The 22,062-nt window shown below is 40.1% G+C and overlaps 1 protein-coding gene across 2 annotated transcripts in view; it reads left to right on the top strand.

Annotated features, from left to right (window-relative positions):
• The window catches only part of cntn4 (contactin 4), a 139,431-nt gene that overhangs the window by 50,113 nt on the left and 67,256 nt on the right, over window positions 1-22,062 (top strand). For both annotated transcript variants that reach the window (XM_072451880.1, XM_072451879.1), the window contains exon 5: window positions 21,597-21,800. In XM_072451880.1, coding sequence (XP_072307981.1) covers window positions 21,597-21,800 — 204 coding nt within the window. The remainder of the gene's footprint in view (window positions 1-21,596; window positions 21,801-22,062) is intronic.

Here is a 22,062-nt window from a genome sequence, read left to right as displayed (position 1 = left end):
ACATATTGTTGTGACTGCAGCAGACATGTCTTCTCCTTCCTCGTTTCCTTCCCTCAGTTCTTGTGAAAAGGCTAAATGTAACATCTGCTTGGCTTTTCTTCCCCCCAGTGACAGGCTCGTTACGGTTGCCTGCTGATCCATGCTGGCTCGCTCTACTAATCTAAAATTGAAGTTGCTCGCTAACTCAGACGTCACCTATAGATTGGCTGCTTGTTAGTTACATTAAAGAGGGGGTATGACACTTACACATAGTATATATATATATATATATATATATATAGATAGATCATGTGTTACTTTTGGTTGGTTTGAAAATGATATATTTGGCGAAAACAACATATTGAAAAAACTCCAATATGGCAGATACATTTCCATCTGGGCATGTTATGTATCGTTTTTAAACTTAGACTCTCTTGAATTTAACCATTGCTAAGTACTGAGTCTGTCCCTTTTCACAGCATCAGCACAACACAAGCACATAAGAAGGTAATAATAGCAGCAATAAACACAAAGTAGAGCATTTTAAAAGTAATTATTTGCATGCTGTAGCTCCCGACGGGTGATGGGAATCACAGCCAAATATGTTATCCAAAACAAGTTAGAGACTCACCCACCAGACTTGTTGGACGGGAATTCTTTACAGTCCGTGTTTTAGCTAGGCTATTATCCAACAAGCAATAGTCCTTGGTAAAATGGTGTAAACAAACAAAGCACACTTTCCCCTGATGTAACCTGCCACTGAAACAAACTCTAGCTACTTTCCCCCAAGTTGCCTTGTCCCTGGGAAATGTAAAAAGAAGCAGCCTTCTGGTCATTTAAATGCATTTTCAGTCTGGAATCATTTTCTATAAGAAGCTGAAAAAAAACGTAAATACCGTATTTTCCGGATTAAATGTATCCGGAAAGTATAAGTCGCACCAGCCAAAAAATGCATAATAGTGAAAAAAAAACACATATATACGTTGCACTGGAGTATAAGTCGCATTTTTGGGGGACATTGATTTGATCAAATCCAAGACCAAGAACATTTTGAAATGCAATTTAAAATAATAACAGATTAGAGAAAGAACAGCGTGGTACACCTGCTAATGTAACATATTCAGCTGCATGACGCACAGACGGACACAGACGCGAACAGTGGAACATTACACACACCGGCTTCACGTTCAGTCAGTACCATCGACAAGACAGAGTTACACAAAGCATGTCACAACTTCAGCCAGGCTTCAGTTTTTTTTTATTGGTCAATCCCATTCAGTGTCACAACAACCAATCAGAAAGCTTGTAGTGTTCAGCATCAGCCAGCCAATCAGAGAGCAGGCTCTGCCACTCTCTCCTGCTCTGCATTAATTGCTGATTACATTTACCCGGCCTGCCCCACCTCAGTATATGTACCGGTCCATTTCCCTCAGTTCTTTGCCAGATTGTCCAGTGTGTTTCTCTAGCTATCCAGCCACCCGTTATTCGGATTCTGCTCGTTCGTGTATTGACCTGCCCTTTTGGACCTTCTCTTTTGCCTGCTACGCCAGTTACTACCGTGTTTTACCTCTGCTGGTAATTAAAACCCTATTTCTACACCTGAACTGTTTCCTGTGATCGTGCTATCGGGTTCTTGCCTGCCGTTTTGTGACACCTGACAGAACCATCCATACTAAAGAAAGTCCCGGTTATTTCAAGTATGAACCATCAATACTGGAGCACAACAACATGGTGAACATAGAACATATGCTAATTTTGATGCAGTGTTTGCAAAAGTGTGAAAGCAGCCTTAACGTTGTTTTACAGTAGTTTTGACTAGTTCCGATTTTACTTGTACATTACTGCGCGTGTAACCCTTAATCACAATCTCCGTGTCACTTCTAAACAACTCCCCAAACTCCGGAGGTAGAGGAAGTGCCTCTTCTGCGTTGGTTAGAGTGTTGCTGCCTCGCTTTAGAGCATTTTGTGGTTGGCATGTGAAATGCAGTTGCCAGTGTGAAAATAACGAAAAATATCAGAAATAAGTCTCTCTATAAGTGGCACCTCCGGCCAAAACTTGTTAAAAAGTGCATTTTATAATCTGGAAAATACGGTAACTGTGTTGTAGCTTTAGTAGTCGCTATTTGCCGCGCTGTTCTGTGAAGGGAGGGGGGGGCAGAATACCTGAAAGGAGGGGGGGCAGAATACCTGACGGGAGGAGGGGGCAGAATACCTGAAGGGAGGAGGGGGCAGAATACCTGAAGGGAGGGGCTGAGTGGGAGAGCGCCGGCACTTCCTGGTTATTTAAGCGTGTGGGCTGTCACGTAAATGTTTTTATTGTTAACCAGGAAAGTCCCACTGAGAAGCAGCATCTCTTTTGCGGGGGTGTCCTGGCCCTTGAGGGGATATTTTCTATTGTTTTTGGTGGAAGTGGAAACTTGCGCAGACATGGGAATAACATGCAAACTCCACACAAAAAGACCCTGTGCCACCCGGGATTCAACCCACTGCTCAAACGTGCCGCCCAAAAGCCGGAACAGTTTGTAAAGAGGATTTTAATGGTTAAACTCCATGTTTTGTTGGTCCTTCAATAATTTGTTTCTTTATGCTAGAAATATATTATTGAACTCATGACAATTAAAATACATGTTCAAATATGGGTCAGAAAATATTCAGACCAAGGCTTTCTCAAATTCGAGCAATAAAATAATAAAATGTTGGATTGTCAGAGGGATGGTTCTAGTGACCAAAATACCAAATTGCTGAGGTTGCAATTGTTTGGGCAATATAATCTGTCTAGTTTACTACAAGCAACAAAATATTAGGGAAACATATTTACTCTTCTTAATTATTCTCTCATATTACTGCTCATGGACTTGTTTAAAAAGTGCACTGTAAATGAAGTGAACCTAATTTTAATCATAATTAGACCCCCACACACAACGCCTACTTGTCTCCATTCAGCCAACGGCAACTGTCAATTAGCAGGCTATTTCAGTGACTTACAAGCCTCGACTCAAATAGAACCTTCAATTGCCTTGACATTCTTGTACTCACTATGTGAAGTTGAATTATTCAGAAAAGTAACAGTATATTTGTCGACCATTTACTAAAAGTCTAAACCATTGTGATTAGATCTTAGTATTTAAATCTCAGTAAATATTACCCAACTTCTTTGAATCAACCCTATAAGTTTTAAGAAATGTCAATAAATGAGGAAACACGGCATATCCTAAAATTGTTTTTTTTTTTTGTTAATCCAACACATTTTTTATACTTTTTTTTTTTTTTTTTAATTTAACGGCTGTGGCTGCAGAGCCACGGCACTGCCATAGCCTCATGGCTAACCCTGACCCTGACCCTGAACCTAACCTTAACCCGGCGCGGTCAAATAGCGCAGCAGTTTCAGGAGCCGCGGCACAAAATAACATGGCAGTTTTGGCCGCGCGCCGCGGCTCTGTAGACACTCCCTTATTTAACCATGAGGTCCCTGTGAGATTCAGAATCTCTTTTGCAAGAGGGACCCCCTGGTCAAAGCAGCAGCAACACAGTACAGAAAATCACAAAATATAACATTATAAAAACAGTTCCCAAGAAAACTTTAACAATTCTTAATAACCACACTTTTTATAATGTTCTTAAATGTAGTATGTGACACTACAGCTTTCGATTAAAGATTACTCCAAGACCAAGAATAGGAAAAAGCTGATTTTCCCAGCTCTGTGAGGCACATTGAAAAGTAGTTGGCAGGAGGAGCTAAGCCGGTACTACCTGAACTGACAATGAGGACCCTACTGAGGTATTTTGGAAGTTTCACCAGAATAGCTTTGTAAATCAATTTGTACCAATGTTATTTTTCCAACTAATTCATAAAGATTGCAGATGTGAGTAAGGAACTTTAGCATTAGTGACCACAGTGATGCATGATACACAGAAGTTGTCCAGTTCATGAGGGCGCATGCCTATATAAAGAATCACCAAATATCGTAATAATAAGAGATAGTGCTTCAGAAATACGGAATCTTAATGTGTGTGTGTGTGTGTGTGTGGAGGACAAAATACTAGAGATGTCCGGATCAGGTTTTTTTTCTAGATAGATAGATAGATAGATAGATAGAGATTCCTTTATTGTCCCACATGGGGAAATTTCATTGGTGCAACGCAGGTAGATACAGAGGTAGATACAGAAGAACAGATCACTTATAGGAAGTCTGAAAAACACTTTCAGTAGAAGATCTCCTATAAATAAATAAAAACTCCCATAGACAAATAAATAAATAAATACCATTGCATGTGATCCCGACAGTAATTGCACATGAATATGTGTCACGACAGCACATAGATTGCACATGAATTTCACAGTAATTGCACATGAATTCCAACAGCAATTGCACATATGACAGAATTGCACATCAGTATTAGGTTAGGTCAGTATTGCGACGGGATAACGTGACGATCTCCGGGTAAGACGACTGTTCTCCGCAGTTTCATGAGTTCCTCCTTTGTGGAAACGCGGTACCGCACCGGCCGGGGGGCGGGGCCGGAGCCGGGGGACTCAGAGCCAAGACACATCGCCACGACACGACGAAAACACTCAATCCAGCCGAATAAAGTCAAAACAAGTTAATTTAAAGCGATTCCAGTGCGTGTCCCGATCGTTCGTGAAGTTCCTCTTTCATATAAACGTGTATATAAACGTGTACCGACGACACGCCGTACTTTAGCGCGGCCGGAGGGCGCGGGGGGGGGGCTGGTGGGCTCGCTATATATATATATATATATATATATATATATATATATATATATATATATATTAGTGCAAAATTTGAATTAAATAAAAACAGCTACTCAACTTAAAATGCCCAGCAGGCATATAAGCAAAGTGCAACAATGTCATAAAGTCTGAAACTAAGTCATCGGGCCCGATTTCCAATCACGTGATCGGATCCGGACATCCCTACAAAATACATTATAATACAATATACTTTATTGTCCCCTTGGGGAAATTTGTAAATTTGTTGTGGTCTTGTGCTTCAGTTAAAAAACACACAATTACAACTCATACAATGACGATAACTGTCAAACACAGCGGACAAGGCAATGTTTCAGTTCCTAGGCTGGTTTAGGAGCCTTATAGATGTCGGCATAAAGTGTTTTTGTTGCGGTTGAGTCTGCACAGGGGGAGGAGGTGTTAGAGAGTTCATACACAAAAACTGTATTGATATGATTAGACAAAATTATGTTCTCCCATAAGATATTTTATTATTAAAGACTAATAATTCTTACGAAGAACAATTAACTTTCACTTCCTGTCTATCAATCACTGTCCAGAACAATTTGAAACAGTCATGTAATTACATACCCATGATTGATGAAGTATCATAATGTTTCTTTTATTCAAATAAGAATTAATTTAAAATAGAAGACATTAGACTTAAGTTTTACCTGTAATGTGTTACTAACATTATTTATAAAGTAGAAAAAGCTTCAGTTGTAGTCATCTGGACTCGGTTTCTAACTGAGTCCAGATGACTACAACTGAAGCTTTTTCTACTATGGAACACGCCTGGACGAATGAGGGATTACACCGACATTATTTATAAAGCACTTCAAAACTTAAGAACTTATGAAAAAGAGCAATCACAAAGTAAACAATAAGGAACAATAAGGTATAAATCAAAAGCAACAAGAAATATAAAAATCTTGCTAAAAGACAGTGAAAAAAGGTGTATTTTTGAAGTGATTTAAAAACAGGCTGAGACATATCAAATGGCAACTGTTTCCACAGCTGTGGTGCAGCCACTGAAAAAGCACAGGCCCCACAAAGCTTGCATTTTGTCTTAAGATAGCCTTGCACTGTGTAGTTTTAAATCATTCCAAATCACTCCCAAGCTCACATTGTGCGATTTAGTTGCCCAAGCTCACATCAGGAGCATTTTGATAACTTCACTGAAAAGGCTGCGGCAGTCCGGAATATTCAATCCAACAGAAAGGAGTCTTCGTCGGCATCACCGCGTCGCATGTGTGGGGCCCGAGCTTCAATTGCACTTTTAATGCTACAAAAAGAGGGGAACCTGCATGCAGTTGGGGAAACCAAAATGTACTCTTTAATAGAAAAAAGTTTGGAATATCGTTTTTTTTTCTTAAATGGTCGTTTGATGGAAACTGTGCCTCTACTTTCCATTTGCTACTGTAAAAAATGTGGTTTATTTTGTACTATAAAGCACTTGTTTACTCCAGTGGTAAGGGCTGCTGATGCACGTGGTTTAGAACATTTTTCATCCTGGATTATTCGGCTCTTAATCTGATTAGCAGATGACACATTTCTCCATCTATGTGCTCCATAATCTCCCCGTGCAGTGCCCGCTTTCAGATTTCTGGCTTCGTGTTCGCGTGTCTGGGAGTAAAGCTTTGTGAAGTGATCCCCCGTCAGTGTTACTGCTCTGTCTGACATCATATTTGAGGAGAAACGGCACTGACACAGAGCCCACAACACGACAGCAGCATGAAACCAGACGCACTCAGTGTTTTCAAGTTTCCCATCACGTCTGAGAAGGTCACAAAGGAGGAGAGCAGCCGGTACACATGCCCATGGTATAATGGGTGAGATGGGGCAAAAGTTTGGTTTATCAGTTTGATATCGGATTCAGGGTTGAAATGATGGAAACTGTCAACCAGTCAACAGTTTGTTAAATAAACTTGTTATTTTTGTGTTTATTTTTCATTTTTTTACTTTCTATCTTCAAGCTCCTCTACACAAACACAAATATGGTTTTGTTGTTTCTTCAATATCAGAGAATAGGTCTCATGATTATTGGTGTACACTCACCATCTATTTGAAGAAAGAAGACAAGATGAACAGTCTTTATCTACAAACAGTAATGGAAAGAGGAAACAAAACATTTACTAGGTACTGTTACTTCAACCAAAATATTGCTCAAGCAGGAGCAAAAGCAACTCCCAAAAAGTACATTTTCTTCAAAAAGATACTCAAGTAAATGTACTAAAGAGTACTACCCTCCTCCTCTTCTAATAGTTGTGACACCTTTTGTTGTAACACATCTTTGTGTTACTGACTGCAGTGAACAATGCCTCAAACAGAGGTAAAGGTCTTTGACTAAGGTAGCCCTTGGGGGATTGCTGAGAAATGTTTTTGTCATTAATTCAAATCTAGAACTCTCGCTTGTCGCATAATCAACAGATCTATAATGTCAAATTGTCAATGTGTCAAGATCTACGGAAGACCTTCACCTCACTCACACATGCTTCATTACAGACTTGTGTTGACAGCCTAGTTGCTAGCACGAGTGCTTCCTACTGTGTCTCCAGCTATGTCGCCGCAAACATAAATCCAACGCTCCTCCGAGATCATCTCCCACAAGAGCAGCCGCGTCACCTGCCGTGCATGGGGAAAATAACAAATGACAAAAACATGACTACTTTGTCTATATCAACTCAGCTGTTTAGCACAAGGCTGACATATGTTTCTTTCAGTCAGTTTGTATAATTACATGCATTTTAAGTTGTGTTCACATCTAAAACGTTGTCATTTGACTAGTGAAGTTTAAGATATAACTTTATCCTGGGTTTATTACTCATAATCAGAGTTATGATAAGGTTACACAAATACATTTCACTTATTTAATTTCATGTACACAGTGCTGTTACTTACCTGTATTTCTTCTCTCCACCCCACCATATTGTATGATCTTCCTGTAATCTTGTTGTGACTTGACCCGTGGCAGTGGCTGTTACGTGCGCTGTGTCTCATGAGAGCTGGACCTCTGAGGTTCTCTGTTGTCCCGAATGTCCCAGTGCACGCTCTCTAATGTGGTGAAAGAATGATGCAAGTCCTTGCTTTGCACCAGAGCCACATGAGCCACTGGAACACACTGTGCATTTAAAACACATGACCAAATAACAATCTGGTTTACTGAAGACTTCTTGCACCAAACCATAAGTTTGACTGAAATAGTAGATAAAGTATCAGTTTTGACTCTCAGCCAAGAGTCATTCTCAATCTATGGATCTATAGTCTGAGAACTCAAATACTTATACTACTCTGAATATCCCAGCCCACTTGGCGGAACTTCCTGATAATAGCCTGTCCTGAAACCAATCTTCTTTGTTTATCCTAACAGCCCTGTAATGGGCCATAGAAATCCCATTGTTACCTTGTTGCAACTCCCTCATCACCAAGTACCTAATTAGCATCAGAATGGCCAGAGCTGATTCCGCCCCTAATGCCACAGGACACTGCCGAAAGATTTAACCTTAAACCTCAATTTCTGTTTAAAGAGGGATTCGTTTTTTCCCCAAACAAAATGGCATTCTTTACTTTTTATCTTCTCCTGCTTAGACTCTTCACCCCTCCCCACTCCTTAAAGGAGCGGTTTGTGGCTTTAAGAAGCAGGGAGAAGAGATGGATTGAAAAAGGAGTTAAGGAGTCATTTTTTGTTGAAAACAGGCTGTTAGGATAAACAAAGAATATTGGTTTCAGGTGAAACTCACAGAGTAAACAAAAACAAAAACAGGACAGGCTATTATCAGGAGGTTCCGCCCGGTGGGCAGGGCTTATTCAGAATAGTATTATAGTACTATAGTAGTATAGTAGTAAGTATTCGAGTACCAGACTAGAATCACAGATTGAGACTCTTGGATGAGAGTCAAAACATATTGTTTTTCTAAAACAGTGTCCAGACAACTACAACTGAAGCTTTTTCTACAATGACTACACGACTTTGACTGACATAGTGTTGCTTAACATGTTGCCTATCAAGATTCAAACCATGTCTGAACAGATGTGTTCAGGAGCGACACAAAGTGGGGTTTTCATCATCTATTTCTTTTTACAATGATTCGTGATGACTTTAAATTAGGGCCAACTTGGATTTTTGAGAGCTGATACCAATATAAAGGAGGTTGGCGGTGCCACATGACAAATGTAACGGCTGATGTAATAACTGATTTTCAACGGAAATCTTATTTTAGGAATTGTGACAGACTAGTCAGACGATTAGTTTTTGTGTTTGGTTTATTTTGGTTACATTTACAGGTATTACGTCTCATTAAAGAGTAGCTATTTAGTATGTGTAATGTTGACCAGAACACCTCTTTTTAGAGCTCTCTCACATATCAAAGTAAGTTGAGTAAACATGAATACATCCATAATCACTTTAGGTCCTTCTGAATCTTAATGTTGCTGTTTTGAATCTTGAAAAACAGAACTAGTTCATTTTAAACTGTTTGCAGCCATCCACATGTATCGCTCCCTTACCTAATGCATTCCCAGCATCCTAAACATTCACTGTGATGAGTTTATGAACACTTTTCAGGAATCTCTGCGCTCAGAGAGAGTAAAGCTACCAAATATTAGCATGCTAATGGTGCACTTCCTGCTTCTCGTATAATAAAATGCTCTATTTTTAGATGCAGAAAAGGCACTGTAGTCTTATTTTCACCCAAATAGATGCTTTTACAATATAGCTGTAAAAGCAGCTATTACTTTACATGCAAAAAATAAGATACATGAGCGAGTTCTGTTTCTCCGCCTTTCAAAATGATAAAAAGAGAGCAGCGTGTGAGGTCAATGGTGACATTCTTTGTTTTCCATACTGAACCAAAAGTAAAATCTTAAAAAGAAAAATTGCCTTATTTTGTTGATGGTGTGACATGTGCTGAAGTAAAATTGTATTCTTTACTTAGTTCTGAACATTTAAATCCCGTGCTGCCACAGTCAGAGCCGTGATTGGTCAGAGTGCACTGAGAAACAACATGAAGATTAAGTTTCCCTCCAGTCCATGGCCGTCGAACTCATTCTTTAAGTAAGCAATTCTGTCCCCTCCACATTTCACTGCAGCCTGGTCATCACAACATGAAATCTGACCTCCACAGTTTCCCATATTACATACTTCCTTCTTTCACCTGATGTTACTGTCATCGTCATAGCCTGTGGGACACAGCGTGTGGGACACAGGAGCCTGAGACACAGCGCGTGAGACACAGCAGGGTGAGACACAGCAGGGTGAGACACAGCAGGGTGAGACACAGCAGGGTGAGACACAGCAGGGTGAGACACAGCAGGGTGAGACACAGCAGGGTGAGACACAGCGCGTGAGACACAGCGCCTGAGACATAGGAGCCTGAGACACAGCAGGGTGAGACACAGCAGGGTGAGACACAGCAGGGTGAGACACAGCAGGGTGAGACACAGCAGGGTGAGACACAGCAGGGTGAGACACAGCGCGTGAGACACAGCAGGGTGAGACACAGCGCGTGGGACATAGGAGCCTGAGACACAGCGTGTGAGACACAGCGTGTGAGACACAGCGTGTGAGACACAGCGTGTGAGACACAGGAGCGTGGGACATAGCGCTTGGGACACAGCACGTTAGACACAGCGCGTGGGACTCAGGAGCCTGAGACACAAGAGCGTGTGACAAAGCAGGGTGAGACACAAGTGCGTGGGACACAGTGCGTGGGACACAGGAGCCTGAGACACAGGAGCCTGATACGCAGTGCGTGGGACACAGGAGCCTGAGACGCAGCGCGTGGGACACAGGAGCTTGAGACGCAGCGCGTGGGACACAGGAGCTTGAGACGCAGTGCATGGGACACAGGAGCCTGAGACACAGTGCGTGGGACACAGGAGCGTCTCCCCTAAGCTAATCATTAGTTTCTCCCACCTGTATGGTCCACTTCCCTCCTGTCTGTCAGCGTGAGTCACAAGCTTGAGGAGGAGCCACACTGTCACTTTGGCTCTCTCCAGCATTCACATTAATGGGCCCCGGCCGCGCTCACTGTGCTGCTCAATTACCGCCTTTAGTCCCCCACCCAGGGTGTCACTGACCTCTGTGTTCTAATGGGGATGGACCTTTAACGGCCATAGAAATCACTGGGTAAGGCTCCGCTGGTTTTTCTATTTCTGTGTTGCCTTGTAGCCCAGGCTTTAAAGCCGAGCGTGTCCTGAGCCTGCTGCACGGCCTCATGAGGGGGATGTGGGGCGACAGCTGCTTTAACACTGCCATGTGTTCACTAAAAGTCATGTCTTCTAAGGCGTGGCTGACGTTTGCTGGCCTGAAACTGAGACAACAGGGTCCAGGGCTTCAAAAGAGAAAAGCTTTTGATGCTAAAAGTATGATCAATATCAATGTGGACATTTTAAAGGGGCACGGTGTAATATTAGATAGGCCTATTAATCCTAATACATACATGTATTTTGAGGGAACTGAATTAACTTTTATGACAGTATTTTATCAACACCTTTTAATAATTGTGCTTAAGATTTCATATATTTTAGTTTTAGACTGCTGATTGGGCCAGATCTGTTGATCAGCACCGTTCCTCCTCCTGTCTCCTGTCTCCTCCTGTCTCCTCCTGTCTCCTCCTGTCTCCTCCTGTCTCCTCCTCTCTCCTCCTCTCTCCTCCTGTCTCCTCCTCTCTCCTCCTCTCTCCACCTCTCTCCTCCTCTCTCTTCCTCTCTCCTTCTCTCTCCTCCTCCTCCACCCCTCTCCACCGCTCTCCTTATCTCTCCTCCTCTCTCCACCTCTTTCCTCCTCTCTCCACCTCTCTCCTCTTCTCTCCACCTATCCACCTCTCTCCACCTCTTCCTCCTCTCCACCCCTCTCCACCTCTCTCCTCCTCTCTCCTCATCTCATCTATATACTTTTATATCATCACAGTGTGTCCAGGTGAAACAGTAAATGTCCAGGGTGTGATACAATATCGACAGCATAATTGTTGATGACATGCTAAATGATATGCTAAAATACATTTTCATCATAGACCAAGAAGCTTTGAAACTTTAGGTCTAGGGGGAGAAGACCCAAAATAACATTGATTATTGTAATACACCAGTTTTCTCAGATTAGATTCTGTTCATTCCCCAAAGAAAGATGTCAGATGCAATGTTTAAACTGGTCGAGCGTGATGATACAGCCACTCTTTGGCCTCCAATGTTTTACTGTAAGTCTGACAAACAGTGTCATCAAGTATCAATTTAAGATGGATGAAAATGGCAGAAAAGTCAAAGCTAGGTCTGAAAGTCAGACAAATGGGCATAATCAAGAACTAAACAATTATTATTATTTTTTTTTCAATTTGTGTGAAATATTTATAATCTTTAGGAGACAAAAACAATGCAGATATTGTGTTAACAGCAGCTATGACTGTCTTGATGAAGCACATTTGAACTTACTTTAACACACAGATATTGTACATTTGACATTTATTCTTTTTGTGGAGTGTCACATTATATAAGATAAGATAAGATATTCCTTTATTGTCCCACATGGGGAAATTTCATTGATACAACGCAGGTAGATACAGATACAAATACAAATATATGATGTTGATGTATTACTTTTTACATTGTGGAGTGGTGCAAATTCTGATGTTTTGGGGGGTTAACAGCCATATCCTAAAGCTGCAGTAAATTTGTTATAAAACTATTTTACTGCATATTATTCGGTGCGCAACCCTCCCACATGACCATAATGACGTCTGCAATCACTAAATTAGTCCTGCTCAAATGACCAATTTGTTGTCACTAAGCACATTTTGACCACTAACAAATGTTATGCAATTGGTTGATTAAAAAGGCATATTATTTTCCCTCAGCGTTTTTGTATGTTTTATTAATAACAATAATGAGGTTAGTGATGATCGTTTTCCAAACCATCTGACAGATGGTAGTTTGGACATGGCCCATATTGCATGTGTCCGGATAAATATGTATAGTGGTGGCAGCAGGGGTAGGGCCCTGGGGACAGTGTAGTGGCTGGCTGTGAATTGGGCCTGTAGCAGAAGGAGGAGAAGCGGGCCAGGCCACTCTTTGTGCTATTCACATTAATCACATTAGAGCTACAGGCTGACGTCAGTGACTATAGCGGACACAGCAGCCTGCCAAGTGTATTGCACATTATTCACTCACACACGGGCATGCTGGGACCCCGATTTCAGCCTGGGAAATTTAGGTTGTGGACCGTCCCACTTTCAACTTATTAAAATATGTTTTCTGTATTAATTTCATTTCTTGTAAGCATATTTAATAAAAAAAAAAAATGTCTGGAATTGTTTTTGTAAATAATCCTCCAGAAGCCAAGAATGACCACGACTTGTTGGTTTTGAACAGAACGTTAACATTAGCTGTCTGTTGGTGTATTAAAGGCTGTGAAAGGGGCAGAAACAATGATGCCCGTTGTACATCATTGTTTTGAGCCCCTATCACATAATGCACAGCAATAACTTTTCAAAGAAATGTGAATTTAATTTGTAATGTCGGCTATGTTGAAAGAAATTAAGTTGGGCCGAACATGTTCACTCACTATTAGCTCAAGAAACAGCCAGTCTTTTCTATAACAGACACTTAATAATAAGATCCTGTTTGTCCTGTAGCTTTTGCTTTAGCTCTTATAGATTTATAAAACATTTACTCTGAGCCACTGCGACACTGTCAACCACAAAATACAGCACTTTCATTCACAACGTTTTGCTTTTACTTAATCATTTGAGCGTTAAGATGATGCTGTTGTTATGTTTTTGTCACTTAACATGAACCATACACATCTCACAATTACAGATATTTTTTTTAGACTTCCACCTTCTATACGGTCAGAGAGCTGTAACGTTGCTCTAACATATATGTCACATTGGGAGTTAAGGGTGTAAAAAAATAATGACATTTTGCCCTTACATTTGTATTCCATCAAAATGCTGCTTCCTGTTTGTAATACAAATTATACTTACAGCCTGCGCCAATTTGGATTTATTGGTATTTATTTATTTATTGAAGGTTGGCATCATTTGAACATACCATATGCTCTCACGCATAGGTCCATATTTTTATACATATTTTGATACTTTTTTAGGTTTCATCTGGATTTCACCAGTGCATTTTAAAGGTGCACTATAGAACTGTTTTGGTGAGGCGTCTGCAAGCTGCTTGTCTCCATGGAGATGTTTTTGCTTTGCATTTTAGCTTGCTTGAAAGAACTAGAAATTAGTTACTGTAGATTCATGATTCATTATCATCATTATTGTAAAATTATATATATATATTATATATATATATATATATATATAATATATATATATATATATATATATATATATATATATATATATATATATATATATATATATATATATATATATATATATATATATATATATATATATATATATATATATATATATCACAGGCCATATATATATATGGCCTGTGATTGAATTTGAAAACCCTCTTCTGTTATTGCCTGTTGCTCGCCCCTTCAAGAACTCTTTATAAGACATTATTCAGGGCAGAAGAGGCTGGCTGTTGTGTGCTGTGCAGGAGATGGAATATTCACTCAGGACTCGGCAGTGTGCTTTGAAGCCTCTCTTGTGGTTCTTGAAAGTGAGATGGCTTCATTCATTTTGACTTGTGCAAAGTGATCTTTAACCCGGGCTCAAACCACACCGGACTCTTCAGGGACGACCGCAGACTGCAAATCTTTCTTTCAAATGAAATGAGTCACTTTTTAATACGCACAAACAAGGTCTTGCATTCAGGGAGCTACATCAGTAGGAAAACCATTTGTAATCTGTTTAAATTATCAGAATTAATTAATATGATAGGAATTTGATATTTTTATATTACTATTATTGTGAGAAGAAACCTTACAATTGTACAAGCGTCCACATTTACAGAATGTATGAAGTATGATCATATAATCAGCATTATATGAGGGTTGTAAAGCTAACTGGAGGCACTGCTCTGACTGAATTGTCCAAATTAGACTTTAATCTGGCAGTCACTTGGCACAATCTGGCCAATACAGAGCTGACTTAATTGGTTTTACAAAAGGGGCAAGTCCCTTTAAAGTTGTATGTTCACCTTACAGGATGCTTGTACTGATCACAGGCTCCTGAAAAGGTGTATTTGTAAAGTATCGAGGATGAAAGAGATCATCCATGGGAAAGATTATGGTTAAAGGACAACTAATGCATTATTTGTATTGTTTTTGGCCTTTAAACATGCTCTTGAGCACATTTCCTTTCACAACTCGTGTTTTAGAAAGAATTCTTTACAAAAACCATGACTTCATGCCACTCTGGCGTTTCCCATGCCTGGAATTGACTCTATCGTTCCCCGGACACGCTAATGCTGGCAAGCAGTTGTAATGGTCGTGATTTGAGGCAGAAATGCTCCTAATTAGTCTTGCATTGATTTATGGACTTAAAGATAGATTGGGGAAATTCACATGCCCGGAAGGGAGGGGACATTCTAAACCGGCTTCATCAAACTACCATGAATGAAGCTAAATACAACTCCAGGTATGTTTTAGATGTGGTAACACTGTTATAAAATAAAGCCAAAGAAAAAGCCAAAGTGTGTGTTCCTTCCTTTCCTCTCCTAAATGCCCTGTTTTTTTTACACAGCATCACATTGTGTAACCCATAAAATCAATGCTGCGGATGATTTTGAACACTGTTTGGCCAGCTGTGGGAAACATCTCATTATATTTGCACTCTCAGTGGTGTTGTGCTGTGCAGTCACCAGGGTTTGAAGCACAGAGCCGGAGAGCAGGTGTGCAGCCAAAGACCGGCACGGGGGGGAACAAACAAACATGCCTTATCCTGCCTCCCAGTGTCGTAGCCCCAGTGGATCTCCATGATGCCATTACTCTGAGCTGTGGTCCAAAGCCAAGCCTGGGTTTTGCTGTGAGCCAGCGGGAGAGGCGACACATGCAGAGATAAACGGCACATCACCAGGGCCTCCACCATTTCTGTTTTGGTTAATTGCAAGGGCTAACAAGTGCTTGGGTTTGATTAAAGCTCAGCGGGACATTGGTTTGGAGCTGTCAGTTAGCACGTGGCCAATACCACTTCATAAGTATTAGAACACTATCTAGCCTTTTTGGTTCTCTAGAGACAGTTTCGGAGATGTGTTTACACTAGTGAAGAGCATGGTCTGTTTGTTAGTTTTTTCAACTACATAAAAGGGGCACAAAACAGAAACAAGGCACAGAGAGAGAGCATTTATTTTCTTCTAATACTGTATATGGTGAGGGCACTGTGGAAACTGGTTAGAGTCTTCGCCAGCAAATGGATTATTGGCCCTATCCTTTGTCCCAGGAGTGCACAATATTTGCTTTTGGAGTTCATCTTCTCCTCCTGTTACTGATGGTTCTCTCTGGGTGTGCTAATGTTCATGCACCTCCAAGAAAGTGAATGTTAAGTCATTGAGTTTTTGCCTATAGACGGTCACGATGATGTGTGACCTTTAGGGCGGCAACGATTAATCCACTAATTGTGACTAGTTGATAATAAAAAAGATAAATACAGTTGTATTTTGTAATTTTCTTGATTATACGGACTCTAAAACACATAGTAAAAGGCATTTTAATAACCAAATATTTCATTTTAAATAGCAACCAGTCTGGATTTAGACCAGGGCATAGCTGCTACCAAAGTTATAAATGATATTGCTATTGCATTGGATAATCATGAAGAATATGCTGCTGTTTTTGTTGATTTGTCAAAGGCCTTTGATTCAGTAGATCACTGTATTCTCTTGGTCTGGATGCTATTTTTGGGTTCGACACAAATTCTAAAAAAAGGGTTTGCAGATTACCTCACAAATAGAGCTCAAGCTGATTCTGCAGATGGATTTCAATCTGAATTGCCTTGCCTTAATAAAGGTTCTCCTCAAGGCCCTGTCCTTGGACCACTGTTATTTACAATTTATATAAACTCAATTGGGCATAATCTAAAACACAGTAGCATCTACTTGTATGCAGATGATGCAATTCTGTATTCTAAGGCACCTTCTTGTAATTCAAAATGTTCAAGAGGATTTTCACTCCATCCAACAAAACTGTGTAAATTTAAGATTATTAATCACTTCAAATAAATCAAAATGTATGCTGTTCTCCATAAGACACTCTAGTGACCCAAAACATTTTTTTATTCTTACGCTTGATGGTAATGTGATTGAACAAGTACACTATTACAAATACTTGGGCATCTGGATCGATGATAAACTCTCCTTCAACAAACACTTAAGAGCTGACAAATAATCTTAAAACCAGATTGTCTTTTTTTTTTTTTTTTTTTTTTTATAAAACGTGTTTTCTTCTTCATTGTAGAAAACAGTAAGGATTCCAAATTGGGTATGAAGATGAAATCTGACACATAGTTTCAGCATTAAACTAATAAAATAATTGCTGCCTGTGGTTGTATTTGGGCTGTGGAAATAATTTAGAAACATTATAGCATAATATTGAAAAAAATAACTGAACTAGTTCATTTTTTGGAGCTGTGAACTTAGTTCAAAATTTTGAATTATGAATTATGAACTATGAACTATGAACTGAACTAGTTAAAATGTGTGAACTATGAACTAAACCTGTAGAAAGTGTACTTTCCCAACATTGCCGGTAACTATGTCCCCAAACAGGAACATTTCACTTCACCAGTCCAAACTGTTCTGTTTGTATATAAAGAATATATATGAAGGACTAATTAACTTGTCAAATGACTGTCTGTAAACAGTTAAAGTAGCTATAAATTGATTTGTGTTTATGTCACATAACTTACAATAAGAATCTTGTTTATAAAAGTTTATGTTGAGTGAGGCCAGTTATCCCTGGTGTTTTGAGCTATAACTATGCATTTTATTGCATTTGTTTCATGTTGCAGCATTAGCTCCGTGTGCCGTTCACTTTAACCTCCGTGTCGAAAGTCCAGGATGATGGGGCGCCATCATCCTGGACTTGAGGAGGACCGGTCCTCCGTGTATATATGTGTATACATGTATATATATGTGTGTATATATATATATATATATATATATATATACACACACATATATATATATATATATATATATATATATATATATATATATATATATATATATATATATATATGTGTGTATATGTATATGTATATGTATATGTGACTCGCCACCGCAATTGTCGGACCATGTCGGCCTCGGTGAAACTGAGAAAAACAGCATTTTACTTTTTTTTCCCCAAATTTGTGATTTTCATTTTTTTGCAGAATGTGCTAGTTGAAGTTATGAATAAGCCCCTGTGTGCTTCAGATAACACTATTGGTTGTCTTAAACGTATACATTAAGCTGTTAAAAATGTGGAGTTTTCGGGTCTTTTTCCTGCTCTCCTGGGGGGCGTCACCTTTTTCTAGCCAACGTATTGTTTACATTTTCCACCAATCAGCTGTGATCCGCATGGCCAGCTGCATGCTCTGTGTTTTCGTCTCATTACTCCAGACCGTCTGCAGAGCACAGTCTTCAGAGCTTACATTTCCTGGACTACATTGCAACGGAACTGTTTACTCAGGTACACTTTTACTTTACTACTAAATTATTGCTTTAACGCTGTGTTTTAAGGCAGTCTCGTGATCACTTTAGAATCTTACTTGTCTGCTCCGGTGGAGCTAATGCTAAGCTAACATGTTGCTTCAGTGCACTCTGCAATACGGGCTTAACGTGACTACTTGCTGTTATCACCATGTTATCGGGTTATTTTTCGGCGTGGGTTGGCCCGTGGGTTGTGTGGGTCGTGCTTTGTGTCTGTTTTATGGTGCTAAACCGGCTGTTACCCCCACAGCCCGGAGCTAAACGCAGCTATTCGGAGCTAAGTTGTAAGCTAAACTTTGCTATGTTATCGGATTATTTTTCGGCGTTTTGTCTGTACAAATTATATACTTATGTAGTATTTCTTGACCCGTGGGTCGTGCTTTGTGTCTGTTTTATGCTGCTAAACCGGCTGTTAGGCCCGGAGCTAAACGCAGCTATTTGGAGCTAAGTTGTAAGCTAAACTTTGCTATGTTATCGGGTTATTTTTCGGCGAGGGAAGAGAAAAAAACTACAACTCCCGATACCACTTCTGGTCACATGGCTTACGCACTGCGTCACTCGAACCAATCACGCGCTTGCCTGGCCATTATCAGCTTCCTGTGTGTCTCTCTGTGCACGGTGTTGGAAGAGACAACAGGACGGCTGAACCAGGTAAGCTTTGCGACTAAAACACCCGCTTTTAATCACTTTAATGTGCGCCGGTTTTAAACTCGAGTGTATGTTTATGTTTTGGTGTGCTGTTCTGCAAGTGTTTTGCTTTTACGAGCCGTGTTATCTCAAGTGAGCTAGCTAGCATCGCTAGCCGAGGGCAGATGTCCCAATATCTCCGCGTTTTGCATCTTAAATACACCGTTAACGTCACAATGTGAACTGTTATCTGTGAAGCGTGTTATTCCCATATTACTGTTAACCCTAATCCTTTTATCCCCCTTTTCAGAATTGGCAAAGACACCCTGACTGACATGACCTGTCTCTACGTGAAGTCTGCTAAGGAGCGTGGTAAGTGTAAAACATTATTTTGGTGATTTTTGTGTTTTAATGATTAGAGTATAATTAACCATAAGCAACATCTGTTTTTCAGGTGAGCCTGCAGTTTGTACATCAAGCTTCAAATCACTGTGGAAACAGCTTCTCCAACACATCAGAAGCTGCAGGCCACGCACAGATCATCAGATTATCAAGCGAGCGTACATGAAGACCAGGGTTGACACTTTGGAAGACATCGCTGAGGTTAGTTTATATTATTTGACTACTGTAATGTGTAAACATTAGCTTGGCAAAACTTCAGTGCTGCTCTCTGCTTAAGATATGTTTCTTCTGTTCTCATTTTTTTACAGTGTCGCCCTTGTCACCAGGTAGTGGAAAACAGCTCTCCTGAGTCTCACCTCAATATCCCACAGCTTGTTGGAACGGCGGATGGCAAAGTGTTTGTCAAGAACTTCGCAGTACTGGCAGAAGCATCCGAGTCCCTTCTTCAGACGGCTTCCAAAGATCAAGAGTTATCAGCACTTCAGGTATTTATATTGAAACTCTCACATTGTGTTAAAAAAAAAAAAAATAGTTAATGAGTGTTTTATGTGAAATAGTTAGCCATTTAAATGTCCTGTTATTTGTTTACAGCTTTGATGCCAAGAGCCGAGAGTCACAGCACAGAAGAGTGCACAGACGAAGAAGAGGATGAGGATGTGATCTCTGATGTAATTAGACTCTGGTGGTGTACATATCATATCTATTATCTCATATCTCATATATTCAAAGCCATGGACCCGTTGCAGTTCGTATACCTGGCCCTGGCATCTGTTTATAAGAGTTCTTCTATTAAGAGTGTTTTTTAAACTTCCTATAAGTTACTGTCCTTTCCCCCTGTATCTACTGCGTTGTAACATTAAAGGCTATCTTATCTTATCTTTTGTTGTTTGTGTTGAATCATTCAGTGCACCATTGTTGGTGCACTGAATCACCTGTGAATTATGTTTATCGACAAATGCAATGAACACTATTCTCATTCTGATTCTTTGATTCTATTCAGGGCCTTTTGCAAGTATTTCCATTTTCATATAGTAACTTCTAATTCTGATTCAAGTCCAGTTACCATCAATAACAACACTCCTCTTGAGTCTTCAGTGACAGCTGTAGGGGGAGGTGGTGTCAGTGTGACAGGGGGGAGGGCTTATCTCAATGAGATGCAAATGAGCCCCGCCCCCTGTGACTCTGGGCTCACTCCGGTGAGAAACTTTGGAAGCCGTTTTCTCAGTGAATGGGTTTGAGAGTTGTATACATTCAAATGACCACAACTTACTCAAATATTCTCAGATCTACATGAGTGAGACATCATTGGAAAGCTCTGAATTCACACTTTCAGAATCTGTGAATAACTCAAAATGTCTCCGGGTAGACATGTAACTGGTTTAGCCACGGTCAGTCACATATATATATATATATATATATATATTATACCTAAAGCTCTTCTGCTTCTCTGTAGAACAGATAAAGGCTCTGTAAACACTAAAGGCTAAAAACCATTGATGCTTTCTGTTTATTTATGAAAACATGATTGAGACATTAAGAATTTGAACCACTTGGGCTTTGCACGCGCCATCGTGTCAGCTCCGCAGAGCCATGCCAACTCTATGCATCGCACCTCCTGTTTCATTTGTTCTTTTTCACTGTTTCTAGTTGATATGAGGCTGTTTTTTATCATCTTAAGACCGTTTTGCTCCTTGTGCATCCAATAATTTGAATGTGGAGTTCAAACCTTTAACAGCTGTGCCCCTGATCTCTCTGCATCTGTTTAAACTGTCTCTTACAGTGCAGCTTACCGTGCGCTTCTCCAACTCTCTTTGGAGAGGGAGTGGCTACGTCACTCGAGATAGTTCAAATACTAAACAAAGTAGGGCTACTATATATGCTCCCATTTAATTGTAAAAGGAACAGTGCAGCTGATGAACAAATATTGTAGCCTTAACCACCTTATTGCCAAAGTTATCAGGGTATTACTGAAGAATTTAGGCTAAACCATATACACTTTGAACCAAAAGGGTTTCTCTGGCTCTGAGATTTTAGTTTCCGATTTGTATTACTTAAATGCATAATCCATTTTTCCTTTTTCTCATCACAAGCTTGTGATACGTCCTGTTTTTCATCCTTGTCACACAGTAATTAAGGCGAATGAAAGCTTTGTCCACATCAATGCCGATCCAGATATGTAAATTCTTGATAAGAGGATATCATTAATTTTATAATAAGCATGTATCTCTTCTTCTTCCTCCCTCAGATCTGGTATTCTCCTGGATTTTTAACGAATACCCCACCTTTGTGAAGCAGGACACCAGGCGTTTCATCTCTCAGGAGACAGGGAACCTGTACATCGCTATGGTGGAGCCCTCTGATGTGGGCAATTACACTTGCGTGGTCACCAACACTGTCACCAAGAGCAGGGTGCAGGGCCCACCCACTCCACTGGTCCTACGCAGCGACGGTGAGCTAATCATCCACTAATGAACTACATGCACACAACACAGACACGCTAGTGGTTTGTAGTTCTCTAAAATGAACGGGCTTGTTTTTCTATTGCACGGACTAATTGTCTGTGAGAGAATTATGTTAGTCCATTTAGCCACAATTACAATCTGAAATATACTTTGATAAGATTTAGGTGGAGGGGCTGGGTAGTAATCAGTTGTATTTGGCTAACGTTTTAGAGAAATTGTTCTTTTTGAGTATTTTATTTTTCTTTACTT

Source organism: Eucyclogobius newberryi, unplaced genomic scaffold (genome assembly GCF_026437365.1).
Source record: "Eucyclogobius newberryi isolate DKJ021-1_F unplaced genomic scaffold, fEucNew1.0.hap1 SCAF_19, whole genome shotgun sequence".
NCBI classification, from domain to species: domain Eukaryota; kingdom Metazoa; phylum Chordata; class Actinopteri; order Gobiiformes; family Gobiidae; genus Eucyclogobius; species Eucyclogobius newberryi.
The sequence above is the reverse complement of the archived record's forward strand: the minus strand, read 5'-3'. Positions and strand labels throughout refer to the sequence as shown.